At 46.6% G+C, this 22903-nt stretch overlaps 2 protein-coding genes across 2 annotated transcripts; both read right to left on the minus strand.

The window, feature by feature from the left end:
* Positions 1-585: 585 nt before the first annotated feature.
* LOC144278224 (olfactory receptor 52P1-like) lies at positions 586-1558 on the minus strand. The gene has a single exon (XM_077839448.1). It carries the CDS (start codon positions 1541-1543, stop codon positions 617-619), a length of 927 nt encoding a protein of 308 aa, XP_077695574.1. The 5' UTR covers positions 1544-1558; the 3' UTR covers positions 586-616.
* Positions 1559-21958: 20400 nt separating this feature from the next.
* On the minus strand, positions 21959-22903 carry LOC144259583 (olfactory receptor 52L1-like). The gene has a single exon (XM_077807868.1). It carries the CDS (start codon positions 22901-22903, stop codon positions 21959-21961), a length of 945 nt encoding a protein of 314 aa, XP_077663994.1.

Here is a 22903-nt window from a genome sequence, read left to right on the forward strand (position 1 = left end):
AAAAGCATCCATCCAATTTTGCTACCAGGAGCAGTTTCTGCAATGCAAACATGGCCTTTTGGCTGTTCTGCAGGAGCCCCAGCTGCCTGGGGGCTGACATCCAGAGTTCTTAAAAAAAAAAAAAAACACACACACAGCTTGCCCCTCCCTTTACACATTCCCACACCTCCCATGGTTTGAGAACCACTGCTCTAAACACATCTGAATTCTGGAAGTCATGGAAAGGCCGAGTGACAGGGTGTGTGGAGGTGGGTGCTGATGGGTGACACTGAAAGAGATCAGGTGATGGTCAGAGAGAGGGAACTCAGCAATGAATCATAGAATCATAGAATATCAGGGTTGGAAGGGACCTCAGGAGGTCATCTAGTCCAACCCCCTGCTCAAAGCAGGACCGATCCCCAATTAAATCATCCCAGCCAGGGCTTTGTCAATGGAGAGAGTAGTTCTTGGTGATGGAGTGATAAGATGTTAGATGTGTGGAAGTTTTCATACTGTGAACTTCTGTAATGCTGAATTCAGCCAAACTGGGGCAGAGCACCCTTGATTAACAAAGAGATATCCTTTCCCCCTCTTGTCACGCAGGTTGAAAGTCAGTGGCCCCAGGAGATCGCATTCTTCAAGTGTATTTGACCACTTTGTCACAAAGCTCTTTGGATTTGACCCCATAAATGATAGGGTTGAGCATGGGGGGGATGAGGAAGAAGAGGTTTGCGAAGATGATGTGAACATGGGGAGTGATGCCTTGACCGAACCGGTGTGCCAGAGTGGAGAAGAGGAAGAGAGGATAAGACGTCAAAATCACACAGATGTGGGCTGTGCAGGTGTTGAGCGCTTTCTGGTGGGCTTTCTTGGAGGAGATTCTGAGGACAGCCCTGATGATCAGACCATAGGAGAGGGCAATGAGCGTCAGGTCTGACCAGGTGACTAATGCCATCACCAAGCCATACATCCTGTTGACTGTGATGTCCCCACACGACATCTTTGCCACAGCCATGTGCTCACAGTACGTGTGGGGGATAATGTGGTTGGCACAGAATGGCTGCCTGCTCAGGAGCAGGGGCAGGGGCAGAGTGAAGAGAACAGCTCTTACCAAAGCCACTAGCCCTAGCTTAGCTATTCGTGTGTTGGTGAGGATGGTGGCATATCTCAGAGGGTTACATATGGCAACATAGCGATCCAACGCCATTGTCATGAGGACAGCTGAGTGCATCATAGAACCTGCATGAAGAAAGAACATCTGGGTGAGGCAGCCACCCACAGTAATGCCTTTCAAATTGAACCAAAATATACACAGTGCCTTTGGCACGATGGAGGTAGATGTGCTGATTTCAGTGATGGCCAGCAGGGAGAGCAGCAGGTACATCGGCTTGTGCAGGGTCTGCTCTTTGAGTACAACAAACAAAACCATGAAATTTCCCAACAGTCCAATAATGTAGAACATAGACAAAGGGATGGAAATCAGGACATGGGCAGCTTCCAGGCCAGGGATGCCAATTAGGATGAATGTTGAAGGGTCAGAAGGGGTGAAGTTGAAAGCTGCCATGAGATGGTCAATGCGTCGATCAGGCTCAGAAATGTTCAAGGTGTCTGCGAAGGGAGAGAGGCACAGTGAGGGGAATTACACACTTTATAACAAATAGTACAGTAAATATTTTATATTTATTAACAATCTAGAAAGGTCATGAGCAATGAGGTGGCAACATTTACAGATGGCACCAGATTATTTACGTCACAGTCAAGTTCAGGGAAGTCCTTAGAGGGAACTAACCAACCAGGTGAATGGGCAACATGATGAGAAATGAACTTCGATGTCAATAACTGCAACATATATTCCCATTGGAGGGAAAAGCATGAACTCCTCAAAAACCTAACAGGGGTCTAATATCACTGTATGAACTCAGGACAGGGTCCTGAGCATCATGGTACACAGCTCTGGGAAACCCTGCTTACAGTACAAGCACAGACAGAAACTAAGAAAACACTGGGATCCAGGAGGAGTGGGATGGGCAATCATACAGAAAATACAATGCCATGAGATCAGTCATAGAATATCAGGGTTAGAAGGGACCTCAGGAGGTCATCTATTCCAACCCCCTGCTCAAAGCAGGACCAATCCCCAATTTTTGCCCTAGATCCCTAAATGTCCCCCTCAAGGATTGAATTTACAACCCTGGGTTTAGCAGGCCAATGCTCAAACCACTGAGCTAATTCTCCCTCCCAGTCAGTCAATCAATCAATGTTTCACCCTCTTCTAGACTCCTCTGTGTACTGGGCACCCTTCTCACACAGGATATTGCAGAACAAGAAGGGTTCTGGCAAGGGCAATGAGAATGAACAAGGGCCTGGGGAAACTTTCACAAAGAGAAAAGTTGAAAAGACTGGGACTGTTACCTTACAAAGGAGATGAATAAGAGGTGATATGAGAAAAATCTACAAATTACTGGTAGCGAGTAGATGGAGAATGTGTTCTCACTGTCTCATAAAACAAGATTAAGATAACATTCAAATAAACTGAAACATGGCAAATTCAAAACTGATAAAGAATGCTTTCCTCACTCAATGCTTAATTAGACTGAAGAACTCGTTGCCACAGGAGGTAGTTGAGGCCATGAGCTAAGCAAGAATCTGCAAAGGTTTGGAGATATACATGGATAGTAAGGCTATCCAGTTACAATAGTGACAGATAAATAAATATTTTGGAAAGCCTATACACCCACTTGTTTTAGGGAACAAGCCCATCTCTAGCTGTTAGGCATAAGGGTGACACCCTCATGATGGTTAGGTTATCCCCCCATCCACATACTGCTGGGTTTCTTACACCTTCTTCTGCAGCACCTGGGGCTGTCACTGTCAGAGAGAGGAAACTGGAGTAGATGGACCATAGGTCTGATCCACGATGCAATTCCTATGTTGGAAAGGAGGCAAAATTTCCCCATGGAAACAGACATTATGATGCTGCCGTATGACTTTGTGCTCAACAGAATGGGCACGAATGGCACAAGGGTCTTAACATTTAGGGCTACTGGCCTGCACCTCTGTTACTTCCCTTGTTTCTTTTGGTGAGACACTTTCTTTCAGGCAGGCAGCTTTGTCTGAGTTCCAGGTGTTAACTGACAAGTGTAAGCAGAGACACATGTCAGCAACTTAGCTGCTAGTCCTTCTCATGCCTGAACATTGATGAAATTCACAAATTACACAAAAATTGGAGGATTTTAAATAATGAAGAGAACAGGTCACTGATTCAGAGCAATCTGGATTGATTGGTTAACTGGGTCAAAGCAAACAATGTGTTCTAATATGACTATGTAGATATCTACGTCTAGGAACAAAGAATGTAGGCAATGCTTACACGTTGGGGGACTCTCGTGGGAAGTGCAATGACTCTAAAGAAGATTTGGTGACATGAAGGAATAATTAGCTAAACATGAGCTCCCAGTGTGACCATGGGGCCAAAAGACCCAATGTGATCTGTGGATGATAAGGAGGGGAATATCAAGGAGAGAAAAATCCACCTATAAGGTGGATAGAAAGCTGGATTAACTGGTAGTGATCAATGGTGCAATATCTAGTTGGCAGCCGGTATCGAGCCAAGTGCCCTGGAGTCGGTCCTGTGGCTGGTTTTGTTCAACATCTTTATTAATGATCTGGGTGATGGGATGGATTGCCCCCTCAGCAAGTTCTCAGATGATACTAAGCTGGGGGGAGAGGTAGATATGACTGGTGGTTAGGATAGGCTCCAGAGTGACCTAGACAAATTGGAGGATTGGGCCAAAGAAATCTGATGAGGTTCAACAAGGACAATTGCAGAGTTCTGCACTTAGGAAGGAAGAATCCCAGCCACTGCTACTGGCTGGAGACTGACTAGCTAAGCAGCAGCTGTGCAGAAAAGGACCTGGGGATTACTGTGGATGAGAAACTGGATATGAGTCAGCAGTGTGTCCTTGTTGCCAAGACAGCCAATGGCATATTGAGGTGTATTAGTAGGAGCGTTGCCAGCGGATCGAGGGAAATGATTATTCACCTCTTTTCGGTACTGGTGAGGCCACATCTGGAGTATTGCATCCAGTATTGGTCCCCCCACTACAGAAACGATGTGGACAAATTGGAGAGAGTCCAGCAGAGGGCAACAAAAATGATTTGGGGGATCGGGCACATGACTTACGAGGAGAGGCTGAGGGAATTGTGGGTTATTTAGTCTGCAGAAGAGAAGAGTGAGGTGGGGATTTGATAGCAGCCTTCAACTACCTGAAGGGGTGTTCCAAAGAGGATGGAGCTCGGCTGTTCTCAGTGGTGGCAGATGACAGAACAAGGAGTAATGGTCTTAAGTTGCAGTGGGGGAGGTCTAGTTTGGATATTAGGAAACACCATTTCACTAGGAGGGTGGTGAAACACTGGAATGGGTTACCTAGGGAGGTGGGGGAATCTCCATCCTTAGGGGTTTTTAAGGCCTGTCTTGAGAAAGCCCTGGCTGGGATGATTTAATTAGGATTGGTCCTGCTTTGAGCAGGGGATTGGACTAGATGACCTCCTGAGGTCCCTTCCAACCCTGATATTCTATGATTCTATGAGAAGTAGAGAAGTTATTTTATCTCTGTATTTGGCACTGGTGAAACTGCAGCTGGAATCCTGTCCAGTTCTGGTGTCCACAATTAATGAAGGATGTTGATACACTGAAGAGGGTTCAGAGAAGAATCACAAGAATTAGTAAAGGTTTAGAAAATTGCCTTATAATGATAGACTCAAAGATCTCAATCTATTTAGTTTAACAAAGATGGTTAAGTGGTGACTTGATAACAGTCTGTAAGTACTGTGACAGACTCAGACCGGTTGGGTGCAGGAGTCTGGTAGAAGGAAAACACATTGGACTCTGGATAAATAGTTTTCTGTTTCCTGAGTGATCAGGGCAAGTGCCAGAGCAGTCAGGAAGGTGCTAGAAGCAATTAAGTCAAGCAGACTCCTTAAGACACCTGGAACCAAATAAGAACTGATTAGAAGCAATCAAGGGAAACAGGCTAATCAGATCACCTGAAGCCTGTTTAGAACCAGCTGGGACTAGTTTAAAAGGAAGCCCCTTCAGAGAGACTGGCTGGTAGGAGCTGGGAGTAAGAAGGTGTGTTGTGGAAAGACTGGAAGAAAGAAGGTGAGCAGTAAAAGACCTGGGAGAACAAGCGTGGTCAGGTACCAAAGAGGATGCTAGGAGGGGCCGTTTGGAGAAGTAGCCCAGGGAAGGACTATAGTTCTGGCAGTATAGGAAAACTGCCAATTAGGGTCCCCAGGCTGGGACCTGGAGAAGAGGGTGGGCCCGGGTTCCTCCCCAGTCCCCTCCCTGCCACACACACATTTCTACACAAATGCTCCCTGAGAAGGAAGACAGAAACTAAAGAGGGTTCTCACATCGAACCCGTTGACTAGCCGATGACGAAGGTGGCTCAGTAAACTGTAACCCTCGCCTCTAGGAGGGGATAGAGGCTACACTGAGGGTCACAACAAACCTCTAAGGCAAACCCTAACTGCCTAGAAGTGCAGGACGCCTCGAAGGCAAAGCCAGTGCTCTGCCACAGTACCGTCATGGTGAAACAATATTTAATAATAGGCTTTTCAGCCTGGCACACCAAGGTGCAACACAATCCAACAGCTGGAAGTTGAAGTTAAAGGAATTCTAATTGTAAATAAGGTGTACATCTCTTAAATGGTGAGATTAATTAACCATTGGAACAATTTATCAAGATTCCATCACTGAGAATTTTTAAATCACGGTTGGATATTTCTCTAAAAGATCTGCTCTAGGAATAGTTTTGGGGAAATTCTCAGGCCTGTGTTATACAGACCAGATGATCACAATGTTCCCTTCTGGCCTTGGAATCTTTTAACATGTTCCCAGGAGTCAGTTGGAAGCATTTTCCCTGAAAGCTTGCACCTGAGCTTACGGAAGGCAATTTTTCTATTCATGACTGTGTTGAATTTAGCCCGGTGGGAAGAAATTCTCATGTGACTGCGACGCCTTGGAAATGTTACACTAGGTGTGTATTTCACGAGACTGAGGGATCCCATGAGGCTCTGCATGGACGAATGTTTTAGGTGAGAAAAATAATGACTTCACCCCATAAAATCTATGCACTGAAGAATGAGTGTATGACCCTCACCATTAATGACTAACAGAGCTGGCTAGCAAATGGTTCCAGAGGATCCTGGGTTTAACGTCTGTGTCCCAGTGGCCTGCTGTTTCAGGCAGCTGCCAGTGGCTCCTGCACATGGCAGCTGTATTGATCTAGGCCCTCACATGTCCCAGAGCTGCCCGCTCTCATTATATAATGTGCAAACTTCTCAGCTTGCGAGTTGTTCCTGGGTAGCAGCCCCCAAAGCACCAAGAGTAGCTGAATAGGTGCCTTGGCATTTGCCACTCGTGTGTGAGATTTCTCATGGGTGAGACGCAGTCACTGATTACCTCCTGGCCAAGGGAGGAGGTGTGATGGGAGACACCTCATCCCCTGCAGAAGATGATGTGTGGGGAGCATGGGGTGGCTCGGAGGTGGTGGGAGCCAGGGATGACTTGGGAACATGGAGAAGACACAGGTGACCAGGGTGCTGTTGGAATTGGAGCAGTCTGGGATGGGGAAGGAGAGTACAAATGGGGTCAGAGTAAGATGGGAGATCAAACCAGCTGAGGAGCAAAGATCAATGGTTTTTTTCATGGGTGAAATGCCAACAATCACAAAGAAAAATTGAATTTCAGCAACTCTTCCCACCTGTTTATTTACACCCCTGTCCCTGCCCCCACAATCCCCAGCACTGCCCGCTTTTCTGTGTACAGCCCCTGCCTGCTCCCCTATCTCCAGCACTGCCCACTTTTCTGTGTAGGATGCCTTGCCTGCCCCCACAACCTCTAGTGATGATGATGATGATGATGATGGGACGATCACTCGTTACCGAGTATGATCATCTTCCATGGGCATTGCGGGTCTTCAGGAGGCTAATAAGGCCAATCCTTGAACCACAAGTTCTATTACAATGAGGGCAGATGTTTTCAGGATCAGCAGGAGGCTGTTGACCGTGACTGGAGACAAGTCTCTCCTTCCTCCTGCATCCCTTGTCCTCTTCAGCTTGTCAGCAAGCAAGTTCTAAATGCAGAAGACCATCAAGTAGGACTTCACTCCATTTTAAGCGATCCTGGGCAAGTGTCTCCCAAGTGTCAGTGTCAATATTACTTTTTTTAGGTTGTCCTTCAGCAAGTCCTTATAAGACTTCCATTGTCCATCCACGTTACGATACCCTTCTTTCAGTTGTGAGAACAGGACCTGTTTTGGGAGGCAGTGGTCTGGCATCCGGACAACATGACCAGTCCAGTGGAATTGCTGACGGATGATCATTGCCTCGATACTGGTGGTCTTTGCCTCTTTCAGAACACTAATATTGGTGTGCCTGTCTTCCCATTTGATCTTCAGAATCTTATGAAGGCAGCGCTGATGCTCAAGGACTTTCAAGTGGTGTCTAGGTTGTCCAAGTTTCAGCCCCATACGACAGTGTTGGGAGAATAACGGCTTGATAAACAAGAAGCTTGGTGTCTGTTCAAATGTTGTGATCTTCAAAGACCCTGTGCCATAAACAAGAAAAAAACTACACTGGCACAGCTCAGGCGGTGTTGTATTTTTGCATCAATATCTGCCTTGGATGAGAGATGACTTCCAAGGTAGAGGAAATGGTCGACATTCTCCAGTGCCACACCATTAATTTTGATAGATGGGGCATGGAATACCTCATTTGGAGAGGGCTGATAGAGCACGTTAGTTGTCTTGATATTAAGAGTGAAACCAAGGCATGCATAAGCATTGGCACACACATTCAAGATAGTTTGAAGATCTTTCTCAGAGTGGGCAACGATTGTGTTGTCATCAGCATACTGGAGTTCCACAATAGATGTTGTCTAAAAAAAGAAAAGTGTTGGGAGCAAAACTGACCACGGTACATAGCTTTTATTGATCTAACTAAGGCCTTTGACTCAGTGAATCGCCCTGCCCTCTGGACTGTACTCTCTAAGACTGGATGCCTGACAAATACATCAATGTCCGAAAATTGCTTCATGATAACATGAAAGCGACTGTTCTGAGCAGCACTAGTTCCCAGGGTGAACCTTTCAAAATACAAACAGGAGTCAGATCGGGCTGTAACATCACTCCAACGGTATTTGCGGTTTTTATTGCCATCACTCTTTACCCAAAAAGAAAAGGAGTACTTGTGGCACCTTAGAGACTAACCAATTTATTTGAGCATAAGCTTTCACTTATTTGAGCTCCGATGAAGTGAGCTGTAGCTCACAAAAGCGTATGCTCAAATAAATTGGTTAGTCTCTAAGGTGCCACAAGAACTCCTTTTCTTTTTGCGAATACAGACTAACACGGCTGCTACTCTGAACTATTTACCCAATTGCTGGGAAGTTTACAGCTGGCGTTGAAATCACTTATAGCATGGATGGAAAGCTGCTCAGGCTTAGCAGGCTGAAAGCCAAGAGTAAGATTTCCACAACTTCAAGTACTGCCTGCTTCTGTGCGTACACCCCCTGCCTACCCCCACAACCTCCACTGCTCTCTGCTTTTCCAGATATACCCCCTGGCTGCCCCCATAACCTCCAGTGCTGCTCGCCTGTCCATGTATGTCCCTGGCTCGCACAACCCCCACCCCTGCCACACAATGACACCCTCACCCAGGACCAAAACCAGGTGCCAGACCCCACAGCCACAGCTCACAGAAATATCTCCTCAGATTAAGTTAAACTCAGTGTCTTCTTGCACCAAGAAAAAGTGCGAGATCAGCCTGAATGTCCTTTCTGGGAAGGGAACCCCAGCAACAGCTCAGCCTGTGCAGGCAAGAAGAGAGGGACAGGCCCAGCCAAAGGAGAGGGGACATGGAAATTAAAAGGAGCCAGCATACGGAACTCCTCCTCAAAACAACACAAAGATTTACCATATTGCAGCCCATTAGAAACCCAGACACCCCTTCCTGAGGCTGCTTTTCCAGGTTGGCAATTGCTGACATTGCCACAAGGCTGTAGTGGAATTATTTACGGGAAGAGGGATAGTCCAGATTGCAGATGGTGTCAGAGATAGTCTGCTACAGTGTGATCCAAGTTATATTACTGTCTGAGACACCCCCTGCCCCAGGAGGCCTCGTTACGCCTCTTTGGTCTGTGCATTAGACTGGATGCGCATTCCCTATTTCACCCAGTTTCAGGACTCTGCACCACTGTGATCTGGATACTGCATGTCCCCCCCTCCCCACTCTCCCGCAACACACACTGAGAGTTCCTGGACCTCCCCCAATGAGATTTCCAGCACCACCTGCTTTCCTCTAACCCAGAAGCATGCTTTTATTTTTACTGCCTTTTGGTGCTTCTCATCCTCTCCCGAAGCAGAGATGCTGGGGCTCAAGAGAGAGCAGACCCCTCCCTCTCCCTGATTTTTTTTTTTTTATCCTGATTGTTTTGAACCTTTAAGCCTGTGAGTTTGAGATTTCAGCAACTCTCCTGTCAGCTCTTCTTTGGTCCAAATGAGCCCACCCATCCTTAACGGCTACGGGAATTGAAGTCACTGGACCATGAAGTCACTCGACCATGAGACCATGGTCGGTGTAAATCAGGCCATTTATTTAAGTCCCTACATGTGGATTTAGGGTGATCTCAATGGGGCCAAGGTTTGACCCTTACAGTTTAACTTTTGGCCCAACCTGCGAAAATCACAGTTCCGGGTCCTGCTACAGAGAGCGCTAAAGCTCTGTAAAGCACTCAAAGAGTGTGAAGGAAACCTCTAATTTATGTGGCGTTCTGAGAACAGGCATGAGAGATGGGGATTCCAAAACACGTGGGCCCTGACTTTGCTCTCAGGGAAGCCAATGTCAATCTAGAGTGACCCACTGAAGGCAGAATGTGAGAGCAGAATCTGGCCAGTGTGTTGTCAAGGTTCCTTCCCCTCTCTGAACTCTAGGGTACAGATGTGGGGACCTGCATGAAAACCTCCTAAGCTTATTTTTACCAGCTTAGGTTTAAAACTTCTTCAAGGTACAAACTATTTTCCTTTTTCCCTTGGACTTTATTGCTGCCACCACCAAGCGTCTAACAGATATATAACCGGGAAAGAGCCTGCCTGGAAAAATCTTTCCCCCCAAAATCCTCTCCAAACCCTGCAGCCCCTTTCCTGAGGAAGGCTTGATAAAAATCCTCACCAATTTACATAGGTGAACACAGACCCAAACCCTTGGATCTTAAGAACAATGAAAAAGCAATCAGGTTCTTAAATGAAGAATTTTAATAGAAGAAAAAGTAAAAGAATCACCTCTGTAAAATCAGGATGGTAAATACCTTACAGGATAATCAGATTCGAAACATAGAGAATCCCTCTAGGCAAAACCTTAAGTTACAAAAAGACACAAAAACAGGAATATCCAGTCCATTCAGCACAGCTTATTTTCTCAGCCATTTAAAGAAATCAGAATCTAACACAGATCTAGCTAGATTACTTACTAAGTTCTAAGACTCCATTCCTGTTCTGTCCCTGGCAAAAGCATCACACAGACAGAGAGAGACTTTGTTTCTCCCTCCCCCCAGCTTTTGAAAGTATCTTGTCTCCTCATTGGTCATTTTGGTCAGGTGCCAGCGAGATTATCCTAGCTTCTTAACCCTTTGCAGGTGAAAGGGTTTTTCCTCTGGCCAGGAGGGATTTTAAAGGTGTTTACTCTTCCCTTTATATTTGTGACATGTGTGACCCATTCTTATTGTGAACCCTCTGGTAACACAGACACCCACTGCAGAGGCTTTGGCTGTGCTTCCTAACATGGCAGTGAAGTTGCTGAATTGGAAAACATGAGCGAAACAGAGGAATAACCACACCGCCCCAAAAAAGGAAGCTATTGTGACAGATGGAATGACACACAGTAATACACAAGGAACTGATCACAATAAAAAATATTTGTCTAAACTATTTAGACTATTGTAGTTCCAATTTTACCAGGAAAATCCCTTGGTGTTTCTGACAGTAATAAACAGGTGAGGTTGCTGTCCTGGTGAATTCTGGCCCAGATGGTTCTTGACATGAACCCTGAGCACTAACTTTAATGTAGAAACAGGCAACTCACCAAAATCCCGCTCAGCAGACAGAGGAAATCTCTTTACTGCAACTGGAAGGCAGAGCCCTGAGAATCAGTGTATAAATCTGACATGTCTGACTTTCAGTGTGCTGGACAGTGACCTTTATGGTTCCCCTGTACAGTCTCTGCAGACTCTCAGGTTGGCAGGACTCCCAGACAATTCCCTTGGCTCCATGAGCAGTAGGAAAAGCAGAAAATCGACCCTGGAGAACTTCAGCATGAGTGCCTCCCCTGGGAGTGAAGAAATGATTTGCTGACACCAGGGGCTCAGATTGTCAGAGCAAACTGAATCTTCAGGACTGTTCAGCCTAGCGATTGATGATGGCTTTCTTTTCTGTGTGTTGCGTACTGCCATCTGCACTACGTGTAGCAATGTTGCCACAAGTTATGGGACCAGAAACCATTTTCAACTGATCGTAGCAGCATACCATTGCATGCTTCCCATGCAGTTGTAATATCCAGTCCATTAGCCTTTAAAATTCACTGCCACCCTGTGGAGGCCAAATGACTTGATGCTGAATTGATGCAAGCCGAAGGGCATGGAAAAGGCTTTCTTCTTGTAGGATTCTGGCATCAAAGGTATTTGCCAGTATCCCTTTGTGAGGTCTAAAGTGAGTATATATCTGGCAGCTCAAACTGTTCTAATAGTTCATCTATTCTCTGCATCAAATTTCAACACTGTGTTGATCTTTCAGAAATTGATGCAAAAACAGGTTGTGTTATCCTGCATCAGAACTAGTACAGTGTATGATTCCTTCACCACTCCCAGGGCCAAAATCACCTGGAGTTCATCTCACATTGTATCCTACATTTTACCAGGGAATAGCTACGGAGTTTCCCTGATCTGTTGCCCTGAGGCCATTTCAGTGTGGTGGTATTTTAGGTAGGCGTGCCCTACTGGGGTGAGAACACAGTGGAAAAGGAATCAAACAACTGCTATATCTGGATCTTTTGTTTGGGCTTCATTCCGTCCCCTATGCTTGTGTCACAGGTTGGGGCATGAGTGTGATGGGTTGTCACCCCTAGGGTGCAGTCTGGGAGTCGTGGGAACTGCTGCACCCCTCTAACCATACTGCTGGGCTGGCCCTCTTTCACAATACTGTGCTGGTGATTCAACCTCTCCAGGTCCTGTTATCACCCAACATGACAGCCGATAGTTCCATACGCCCAACTGAGCTACCAGAGGGCTTTCCTAAGCCACCCAGGTACAAACAGCAGACAGCAGCCAATTTCACAGCCCCCCAGGCTCACACCCCCAATTGGAGTATAAACCCAAAATTATACTGTCTTGCACTGCACAAGGATCTGTACAATGTAAGCTCACTAATAGAGTTCACCCTCCTCTCGATGTGGGAAGGATATGCAACAAGCCTGTGTGAACCAAGCTGAGATTTTCCCCAGACACCTCACTCAAAGGCACACTGCTTTAGATAAAGAAAAAAAAAACAAGTTTAAGTCTAAAAAGAGAGATTTTAAGCAATTATAAGTGATAGCAAACAGATCAAAGCAGATTACCAAGAAAATAAATAAAACTGTAAACTAAGCCTAACATATTAGATAGATTGGATACGAATGAGCAATTTCTCACCCTGGCTGGTAATACAAGCTGTCCACCAGGTTTCCATACACAGGCTAGAAATCCTTTTAGCCTGAGACCAGCACTTCCCCCAGTTCGGTCTTTGTTCCAGAGGCATAAGGAAAACCTCTGACAAAGAAACCCCTACAAATTGAGCTTTATAAGAACGGCCTTCCTGGGTCAGGCCAATGGTCCATTTAGCCCAGTATCCTGTCCTCGGACGGTGGCCAATGCCAGGTGCTTCAGTGGGAATAAACAGAACAGGTTCAAGTTGGCGTGCTGGTGAATTCCTGCCCAGATGGATTTTGACTTGTACCCTTGAACTCTTCCTGAACCCTCAGGTGAGTTGCAGAAACAGGCAACTCACAGAAATCCTGCTCAGCAGAGAGACGAAATCTCCTTACGGCAACAGGAAGGCAGAGCCATGGGAATCAGTGCATGAATCTCACATGTCTGACGCTCGCCATGCTGGACAGCAACCGTTATGATTCCCCTGAACAGTCCCTGTGGCCCCGACTCCTGGATAATTCCCTCAGCTCCGTGAGCAGTGGGAAGAACAGAAAATAGACACTGCAGAACTTCAGCCTGAGACCCTTCCCCGGGAGTAAAGAAATTATTCGCTGATAACCAGGGCTCAGATTTTCAGGGCAAACCGAGTTGTGCAGACTTGACAGAGTGGTCCGTCACTACAGAAACCCCGGAGACAAAAGGAAGAGACAAGGTTTAGAGGTACTCATTTATGTATCAGCATTTCCATGCTGCTGCCCATCACCATAGAATCTGAGCATCTTCTCCTCCCCTCCCAGCTGACGAGCCCTGCGCTGAATCCCTGAGAACGTGATGTGCAATGAAAAGGCTCTCACACATCCTTGTTTCAAACACAGAGTAATAGCCCCTCCCGTCTGATAGCCTCTGTCTGACCGAGGGCAGCACAGATTGCCCCTACTCCGTCATAATCCCCCATAGGGCAATATTGTGCCATGGGCAGGAGCAGCTTCCTGGGCCCCTTCAATGTTCAGCATGTGTTCTGAAGCTTGTGGACTTCTAGAGTCACTGCACAGGCTCTAATTAGGTTACGGAGGGTGGAGGGAAATGTTCAGAGGTACAGATGTGAGTTAGGTGCTCAGTGTCCATCTGCATTCAGTGGGATCCTTTGCCAGAGGATGTTGTGAAGGCCAAGACTACAATAGATTGACAAAGGCATAAGAGCAGTAGGCACCAGAGTTCCACAGGATAGGTCCAAAGAGTTCCTGGAGGACAGGTCCATCAATGGATATTAGCCAGGATGGGCAGGGATGGTGTCCCTGGCCTCTGTTTGCCAGATGCTGGGAATGGGCAAGAGGGAATGGATCACTTGATGATAACTTTTTTGTTCATTCCCTCTGAAACACCTGGCACTGGCCACTGTCGGAAGACAGGATACTGAGCTAGACGGATCTTTGGTCTGACCCAGTTTGGCCGTTCTTCTCACTAAGAGGGGATATGATATAGATCTATAGAACTGGGACTGTTACCCCACCCATGAGTGTGCACTCCTCTGAATCTGTGTTAGTGGGCGCGTGTGGAGATCTTGAAGCCCGGGACAGCACTCTGTCAGGTCAGTAAAACAATCCAGCCCAGGCAACAAAGGGCATAACTATTCTAACTTTGGGTTCATTTCAAGCTGGACAGTCCCTCTGAAGACCGGAATCATTATAACCCTGGATTCTGGTTAGATGGTAAGACCACTGCAATTTCCCAAACAACAAAGGTTTTGGTTACACACACTGGTTTGACTGCAGGCCAGCAACAGTCTCTGCGCTCAGCAACAGTCTCTGCCATATCTGCAATGAAGCCCAGCAACAGCCTCTGCGGCTCCCTGCTCGGGCAAAGCCCCAGCAGGCTCTCAGCAGCAGTTTCTGGCTTGGACAGAGCTCCACAAAGCAATCTCCATTCCCCTGACTGGGATCTCAACTCCCTTCCAAGGTGTAGCCCAAAACATGCCTCCCTGCATCCCCTGGAAGGCATCATGGGAGATGTAGTCTCCAAGGCTGGATTGCGGCACTCAGGATCTTCCCAAATGGAACACCCCCAACTAAGTTCAGAGGCCTCTCCAGTAGAAGGTGCCTAAATAAGCACATCATAAGGTGGCTAGCTTGTCAGGCTCAATGGACAGTGATCAATGGCTTAATGTCTAGTTGGCAGCTGGTATCAAGCGGAGTCGGTCCTGGGGCCGGTTTTGTTCAACATCTTTATTAATGATCGAGATGATGATGGAATTGATTTCACCTCAACAAGGTCACAGATGACACTAAGCTGGGAGGAGAGGTAGATATGCTGGAGGGTAGGGATAGGGCCCAGAGTGACCTAGACAAATTGGAGGATTGGGCCAAAAGAAATCTGATGCGACAAGGACAAGTGCAGAGTCCTGCACGTAGCATGGAAGAATCCCATGCACCGTATAGGCTGGGGACCAAGTGGCTAAGCAGCAGTTGTGCAGAAAAGGACCTCGGGATTACAGTGGATGAGAAGCTGGAGATGAGTCAGCAGTGTGCCCTTGTTGACAAGAAGGCTAACAGCATATTGGGCTGCATTAGTAGGAGCATTGCCAGCAGCTTGAGGGAAGTGATTATTCCCCTCTATTCGGCACTGGTGAGGCCAGATCTGCAATATTGCTTCCAGTTTTGGTCCCCCCACTACAGAAAGGATGTGGACAAATCGGAGAGAGTCCAGCAGAGGTCAATGAAAATGATCAGGGGGCTGGGGCACATGACTTATGAGGAGAGGCTGAGAGAACTGGGCTTGTTTAGTCTGCAGAAGAGAAGAGTGAGGGGGGATTCGATAGCAGCCTTCAACTACCTGAAGTGGGGTTCCAAAGAGGATGGAGCTCGGCTGTTCTCACTGGTGGCAGATGACAGAACAAGGAGTAATGGTCTCAAGTTGCCGTGGGGGAGGTCTAGGTTGGGTATTAGGAAACACTCTTTCACAAGGAGGGTGGTGAAGCACTGGAATGAGTTACCTAGGGAGGTGGTGGAATCTCCATCCTTAGAGGTTTTTAACGCCCAGCTTGAGAAAGCCCTGGCTGGGATGATTTAATTAGGATTGGTCCTGCTTTGAGCAGGGGGTTGGACTAGGTGACCTCCTGAGGTCTCTTCCAACCCTAATCTTATATGATTCTATGCTCATCCTGTCTCTGGAGCTGGTCATGCAGGACTGCAGTCTCTGTTCTGGGAGCAGTCCCCAACACCGAGTCAAATAAATTAGAGTGACTAGATCTAAAATATCGGGACACATGGGGAGAGTGATATACTGTATCATACATAAACATAAATATGGTATTAATAGTAATGTTATATGCATGACCTCAACAATTACAATATAACATCGCTAACACAATATACTGTAGACATACATTGATGATTAACACATTGTATTAATTAAAAAGCAGTTTAAGCCTATTATCTTTATTATCTCATTTTCATTTGATAACTCACCAAGGCACAATTACATATTAAAATGCCACAAAAAGGTAATTAATGCTAAGTAGTTATAATCCATATTTAAACATAGACATTTTGTTTGTACACTAACCAAATAACACAGGTAAAGGGTGCAGTCTCTGTATGCATATGTGTTATTATGCACCCACTGTCATTTGTACTATGCTATGCACTGTGGTTCAGAACTGTAATGTAAACTACATTACCCTACTGTGAATTGTGTTAAACTGGAAAACTACCTGAAAAACCAAAATTCCCAGCAGGTAACATAGAGCACAATTGGGTTAACAAATAGGAGATCCCAAATCAATTAATTTTCTATGTCACTAAAAAGTTTTAAATTTTACCTGAATAATGGGACAAATGGCGTCCCAATTGTACATTGATCGGGACATGGGACAAAGGGTTAAATACTGGGATGTCTGGGCACCCTAGTCAAATTCCTCATAGACTCATAAAGCCACAGGGTTAGAAGAGACCGCAATTGTCATCTAGTTTAACTCCCTGCCAAGATGCAGGATTTGTTGTGTCCAAGACACATGGCTCTCCATCTGCCTTTCAAAAACCTCCAGTGAAGAAGCTTCCACATCCTCCCTAGCCAGTCTGCTCCATTGTCCTACTGTTCTTACCGTTAGGAAGTTTTTCCTAAGATTTAATCTAAATCTGTTATGCTGGGTTTTTCCACCAGCCCAGGGAGTTCTTGACCTTGGTGGTCGGTGCCAAAGTTTTTTCTAGTCTGTCTCTGTTTGTTCTGTAGATTGAGTTGAACCACAACTGCAGGTGGCATATGAAGCCTGGCATGAGGCATAGCCACTGCCCCAGGAGCAGACATGCTCACTCGTGAAAAAAACACAGAAATTGGGCTTGTTTTTGGCTTAATTGGCTTGTGAGTCGCTTGTTGGCTAGTTTTTGGCTTGTAGCTTGTTGCTTCTTTTTTTTTCGACCTGCTCCTTTCAAGCAGGGGCAAGGAGGGTGGAGAGAGTCAGGGACGCACAGAAGGCCCACCATAGTCTCCGACTGCATGCCGGGGGGATTTTGTCACATAGAGTGTTGGGATTCTTAGGGATTGGCTTGTTTTGACCTTGTTTTGAAATGGAATTAGCTTGATTTTTGGCCTATTGTGAAAGTTGGAGTGCTTGTGTACCACGTTAAAGTTGGCAACTGTGCGAGTTGGAGGCAGTGTCTGGCTGATATTTGAGGGCTGTTTTGAATTGTCTCTATGAGCATGGCCAAGCAGAGGAATCTGTGCTGAGACAGGAGCGCTTTGGTCCATAACAAGTGGAGGTTGGTCCCTACGAACTCTAGACTCTGTACCGGGGTGAAGGTTGATTTTTAGATGCTGATCCAGTTCCGTGAATAAGTCTATTGCAGTCTTGGCACAACCTAACAGGCCTCTTTGAAGGAGCAATCTGTGAGGAGACAATCATCTAGGTAGGAGTAGATCATGATCTCCTGGGAGCATAGGTGAGTGGTCACTTCTGAGAGAACCTGGGAGAATACTCTTGGAGCTGGTCATAGCCCAAAGGGGAGGGTTGTGTACTGGTAGTGGTCTTGTCCTCGGGTGAACCTGAGGAACTGTCTGTGAGACAGTCAGATTGAGATATGGAAATAGGCATCCTGGAGGTCAAAGGCTGAAAACCAGTCTCCCTGTTCCAATGCTGGAATAATCATTGATAGAATGATCTTCTTGAATTTTTGAGCTTTGACAAAGTTCTTGAGTGCTCTGAGGCCTCGGCTGGATCTCCAATCTCCCTTCTCCTTAACTATTAGGAAATATTGAGCGTAAAAACCTTTGCCGGGTAGATGTTTAGCTGAAAAGGAAACGAGCGCTTTAAGAGCCCAGTGTGTTAACTCATAATAACCAAAAGTCTGTGACTGGCATTTGTGGAAATTTGTCCTGCAGTTCCTTATTGCTTGACAGGGTGATAAGGCTTTCCTCTTCTTTTGAAGACAGCATAACTGTAGGGTTTGGCTGAAAGCTGAATGGGTTCCTGATCCATTGATTACATTGGTGTTTGCCCATTTCAGGAAAATATTTGCGACGGGATCCCCAGGGTGCAGCCTGGGACTGAGGGACCGCTGTGCCCACTTAATTCTCTCCAGCCTGGGCCGTCTCTCACAATGCTTTGCTAGTGACAAGTAGCAAGCCCCTCCAGGTGCTGTGATCACTCAGCACAACAGCATGTGGAGCCCCACACCCATCTAGATTGCATGAATGTTCCCAGAGCCACTCATGAATCACACGGAGAATGGCACCAGAGCCAAACCCTTCCAGCTCCCAGCACTGTACCCCAGGAATATACCATCTGCACTGCTCAAGATTTATTAATTGGTTCACCACTTCATCAGTGGAAAGTGGATATACACCAGCCTTTGCAAACCTGAAGCAGATTTGTCACACACTTCATACAAACTAAACGTAAACGTAAACAGTAAAACAAATTTGACTACAAAAGATAGATTTTAAGTGATATTAAGTTATAGGCAAAAAGTCTGAGTTAGTTACCAAAAGAAATAAAATGTAAGCACACAGTCTAAACTCTCAGCCCAATTAGACTGGGCAACAACTAGATTAAGCAGTTTTTTCTCACCCCACTGGATATTGCAGTTCATAGTACACAGGTTTCACTTTGAAATCTGGGCCAGTCCCCTCAGTTGGAGTCTTCCTTGGGTGACGGATAAGGGCCCCACATGGGCCCCCCGTGTTTGGTTTTATACCCTCAGTCCATGTTCTTGGAGAACACAAGTCCAGGCATGTCTGGGGGGCATTGCTGAGTCTCCTGTCAAGGATGAGCAATTCCCCTGGTGTGGCCCCTTGCAAGTGAGTCATTGAATTGTAGTTGCCAAGCTAGACTATGGTTGTTGATGGGTTGTTTGACACCCCGCTCAGGTGTTGGTTACTTTCCTTGCTGTTGCCTCAGAGGAACTAATATCTGGCTGATTCCCCAATTTACCTCATGTTTTAGTGACAACCATACAACACAATTCTCATAACTTCATATGCAATAATGATATACATATATGGATAGATAAATTACTCTCAGTAGATCATAACCTTTCCCCTGATACCTTACCAGCTTTATACATGGTGTATATGTAGGATCACAATTATATAAAAATGTGGAAAATGGGGGTTCCAGGATGGTCCCCCAAGGAATAGAATGTCTCAGTATTCATGAAACTGCTCCTGCAGAGACCCTAAATGTTGAACAATTATGTCCTGGATAGTGTCAACTGACAGATCACCACGCTCTTGCGCAATGTCCTCCTAGTGTTGAAAACATGCAAACATATCCCTGCTGCACACTTGAAGACCATGGTTCCAGTTTGATATCTGCTCGTTAGCAATTAAACCATTGGCATCTCATCCCTGAAGTGACACATTCAGAGAGTTCAGTCGCTCTCCATTTGTACAGCACTTCCGTGACACTTTTTGGAAATGCTTGTTGTCATATCTGGCTGCCATATTCATATTATCGGCAAGAAAAACATGGACTTCCTCACGCAGTTCACAGAGACTTGTCAGCATTTTGCCCCTGGATAGCCAACAAACTTCTGGGGGGAACAACCGTGTGTGAAGTTTGCCCCGTCTCATCGCATAAAATGGCAAAAACCTTTGAATTAACCAGGCGCGATTTTATAAAGTTTATAATTTTTACTTCAAATGAAAGAACATTGCTGAGCTCCTCTGCCATCTTCTTAGCAGCCAAAGCCTGTCTGTGGATCATACGATGATTCGAGGTAGCTGTGGGAGCCACTTCTTGTACCCTTGTCACAAGACCACTGTGTCATCCCATTATGGACCATGCTCCATCGCTGCAAATTCTAAAACAATGTCTCCAATCAGGGCCTGTGTCTTGGACAAAATTATTTAATAGTTTAAAAAGCTCTTCACCAGTGGATTGCAAAACAGAAATTCCTCTTTTAATTGTATTCCTGCAGCAAAATGAATATACACCAGCAGCTGTGCAGCATTTGGTATATTGGTAGACTCATCTGTCTGCATTGAATAATATGGGCTATTACGAACACTTTCTAGGACCTGCTCTTTTAAACCAGTGGCCATCTCCACAATAGGATGTGAAACTGTGTCATTAGAGAGTGGGATCACATCTCGCTTTAATGCTGCTTTCTCTGCTCTCATCACCATGTGTGTATCCTTTGCAGCTGGAATTAGTAGTTTCTCGCCTGTGTTGTGTGGTTTACCAGCTTTGGCAATGCGCAAAGCCACACAGTAAGAAGCCTCAATAGCCTTCATGTTAACAGTGCTGTACATTTCAACATTTTTTTTCTCCTGTTAACTCATTGAGCTTCCTCTGAAAAAACTTGACAGGTTTAGATACGGAGGTATGGTGTCTTGTGTCAAGAGGCTGGTGTACATTGCAGGGTGGCATACTGTTGTGTACTGTTGCTTGCCAGTAGTTCGCCGTGTAGAACACATTGAGGCCTCGGTGCATTGCTGGACCCACTCTATGTAAAGCTCACTTTGAAATAAGCTTCATCATATTTTCAGGTTTCAGAGTAACAGCCGTGTTAATCTGTATTCGCAAAAAGAAAAGGAGTACTTGTGGCACCTTAGAGACTAACCAATTTATTTGAGCATAAGCTTTCGTGAGCTACAGCTCACTTCATCGGATGCATACTGTGGAAAAAACAGTATGCATCGGATGAAGTGAGCTGTAGCTCACGAAAGCTTATGCTTAAATAAATTGGTTAGCCTCTAAGGTGTCACAAGTACTCCTTATCATATTTTCAGCTTCTCTGTTTTGCTGGAACCTCTGCTGCTGCCCACCCATTGAGTCCCTCATCTCCTCCACTTGTTGTCCCTCCTCCTGCCACTCGCTGAGTCCTTCCACCCCCCCCCCCAGACTATCACCGCCCACCACTGGCCGAGTTCCTCCTTCCTCTCCTCTACCCCCAGTCCCCCAAGGCCCACCACTCACTGAGTCCCTCCATCTCTGTGTGAGCAAGTTTTGAATTTGAAAGGGCACTTGCAAATTTATTGAGCAGTTCATCAATGCCCTCTTGATCACATTTTAGCCCTGAAGCTACACTTTTAGCTATTTCCATTGAATTGGAGAGAGTCCAGCGGAAGGCAATGAAAATGATTAGGGGCTGGGGCACATGACTTACGAGGAGAGACTGAGGGAACTGGGATTGTTTAGTCTGCAGAAGAGAAGAGTGAGGGGGGATTTGACAGCAGCCTTCACCTACCTGAAGGGGGTTTCCACAGAGAATGGAGCTCAGCTGTTCTCAGTGGCGGCAGATGACAGAACAAGGAGTAATGGTCTCAAGTTGCAGTGGGGGAGGTCTAGGTTGGATATTAGGAAACACTATTTCACTAGGAGGGTGGTGAAGCGCTGGAATGGGTTACCTAGGGAGGTGGTGGAATTTCCATCCTTAGAGGTTTTTATGGTCCAGCTTAACAAAACCGTGGCTGGGATGATTTAGTGGGTGTTGGTCCTGCTTTGAGCAGGGGGTTGGACTAGATGACCTCCTGATGTCCCTTCCAACCCTAATCTTCTATGTTTCTATGATTCTATGAACGGCACTTGTCAGGGCAGGGACTGTCTGTGACCAGGTGTTTGTACAGCGCTGGGCCCGCTGATTCACTGTGTACTCTTTTTGTTAGATGGGCTGCTGCAAGCCCAGCTTCCCCTATGTCCCTAAGGCAGCATGTGGAGTCCCAGTGATACTCAATGATTGTTTTATTATTAATAATTATGGTGATATCTGGAGAAATAAGCATGAAGCGACTGCCCTCTGGCACTCAGGGGCCCCTCACGTGGAAGAGCCTGGTCACCCGACTGCGGATCTGCTTGGTTTTCACCCCGTACACGATGGGGTTCAGCATGGGTGACACCAGGAGGTAGAGGTTGGCCAGCAGGATGTGGATGGGGTTGGGGACGTTCTGGCCGAAGCGATGCACCAGGAAGGAGAAGAACCCAGGGACATAGAACATGAGGATGATGCAGATGTGGGACATGCAGGTGCTGAGAGCCTTGAGCCGGGCCTGGGTGGAAGGGAGGCCGAACACAGCCTGAAGGATCATCACGTAGGACAGAGTGATGGACATGCCATCCAGCCCCCCAACCAGCAGGGCCACGAGCAGGCCGTATGCTGCATTGACCGTGGTGTCTGTGCAGGCCAGCTTCACCACGGCCATGTGCTCGCAGTAGGAGTGGGGGATGATGTAGGCCTGGCAGAAGGGCAGCCTCCTGAGGAGCAAGGGCAAGGGGGCTATCACAACGAGGCCTCTGACCAAGACCAGCAGAGCTATCTTGGCCACTGTACTGATTTTCAAGATGGCTACATGCCGCAGGGGGTTGCAGATGGCCACGTAGCGGTCTAATGCCATGGCCACCAGGATGCCCGACTCCACCAGCGAGGAAGCATGGATGAAAAACAGCTGGGTGAGGCAGGCGTGGAACCCGATCTCCCTGGATCCCAGCCAGAAGATGCTCAGCATTTTGGGCAGGGTGGATGTGGACAGCACCAGGTCAGTGATGGTCAGCATGGCCAGGAAGACATACATGGGCTCATGCAGGCTGGGGTCTGTCCTTATAACAAACAGAACAATGCCGTTCCCCAGCAGGGCCACAATATACATGAAGCACAGAGGGATCGCGACCCAGTGCTGCGTGGTTTCCAGCCCCGGTATGCCGACCAGGAGGAATGCGGAAGGTCTCAGGCTGCCGTTGTTGATGGGTGACAT

The sequence above is a fragment of the Eretmochelys imbricata genome, chromosome 1 (assembly GCF_965152235.1).
Source record: "Eretmochelys imbricata isolate rEreImb1 chromosome 1, rEreImb1.hap1, whole genome shotgun sequence".
NCBI classification, from domain to species: domain Eukaryota; kingdom Metazoa; phylum Chordata; order Testudines; family Cheloniidae; genus Eretmochelys; species Eretmochelys imbricata.

Coding starts and splice junctions, on each gene's coding strand:
- LOC144278224 (XM_077839448.1), bottom strand. CDS start 1,543: ATGGCAGCTTTCAACTTCACCCCTTCTGACCCTTCAACATTCATCCTA.
- LOC144259583 (XM_077807868.1), bottom strand. CDS start 22,903: ATGTCACCCATCAACAACGGCAGCCTGAGACCTTCCGCATTCCTCCTG.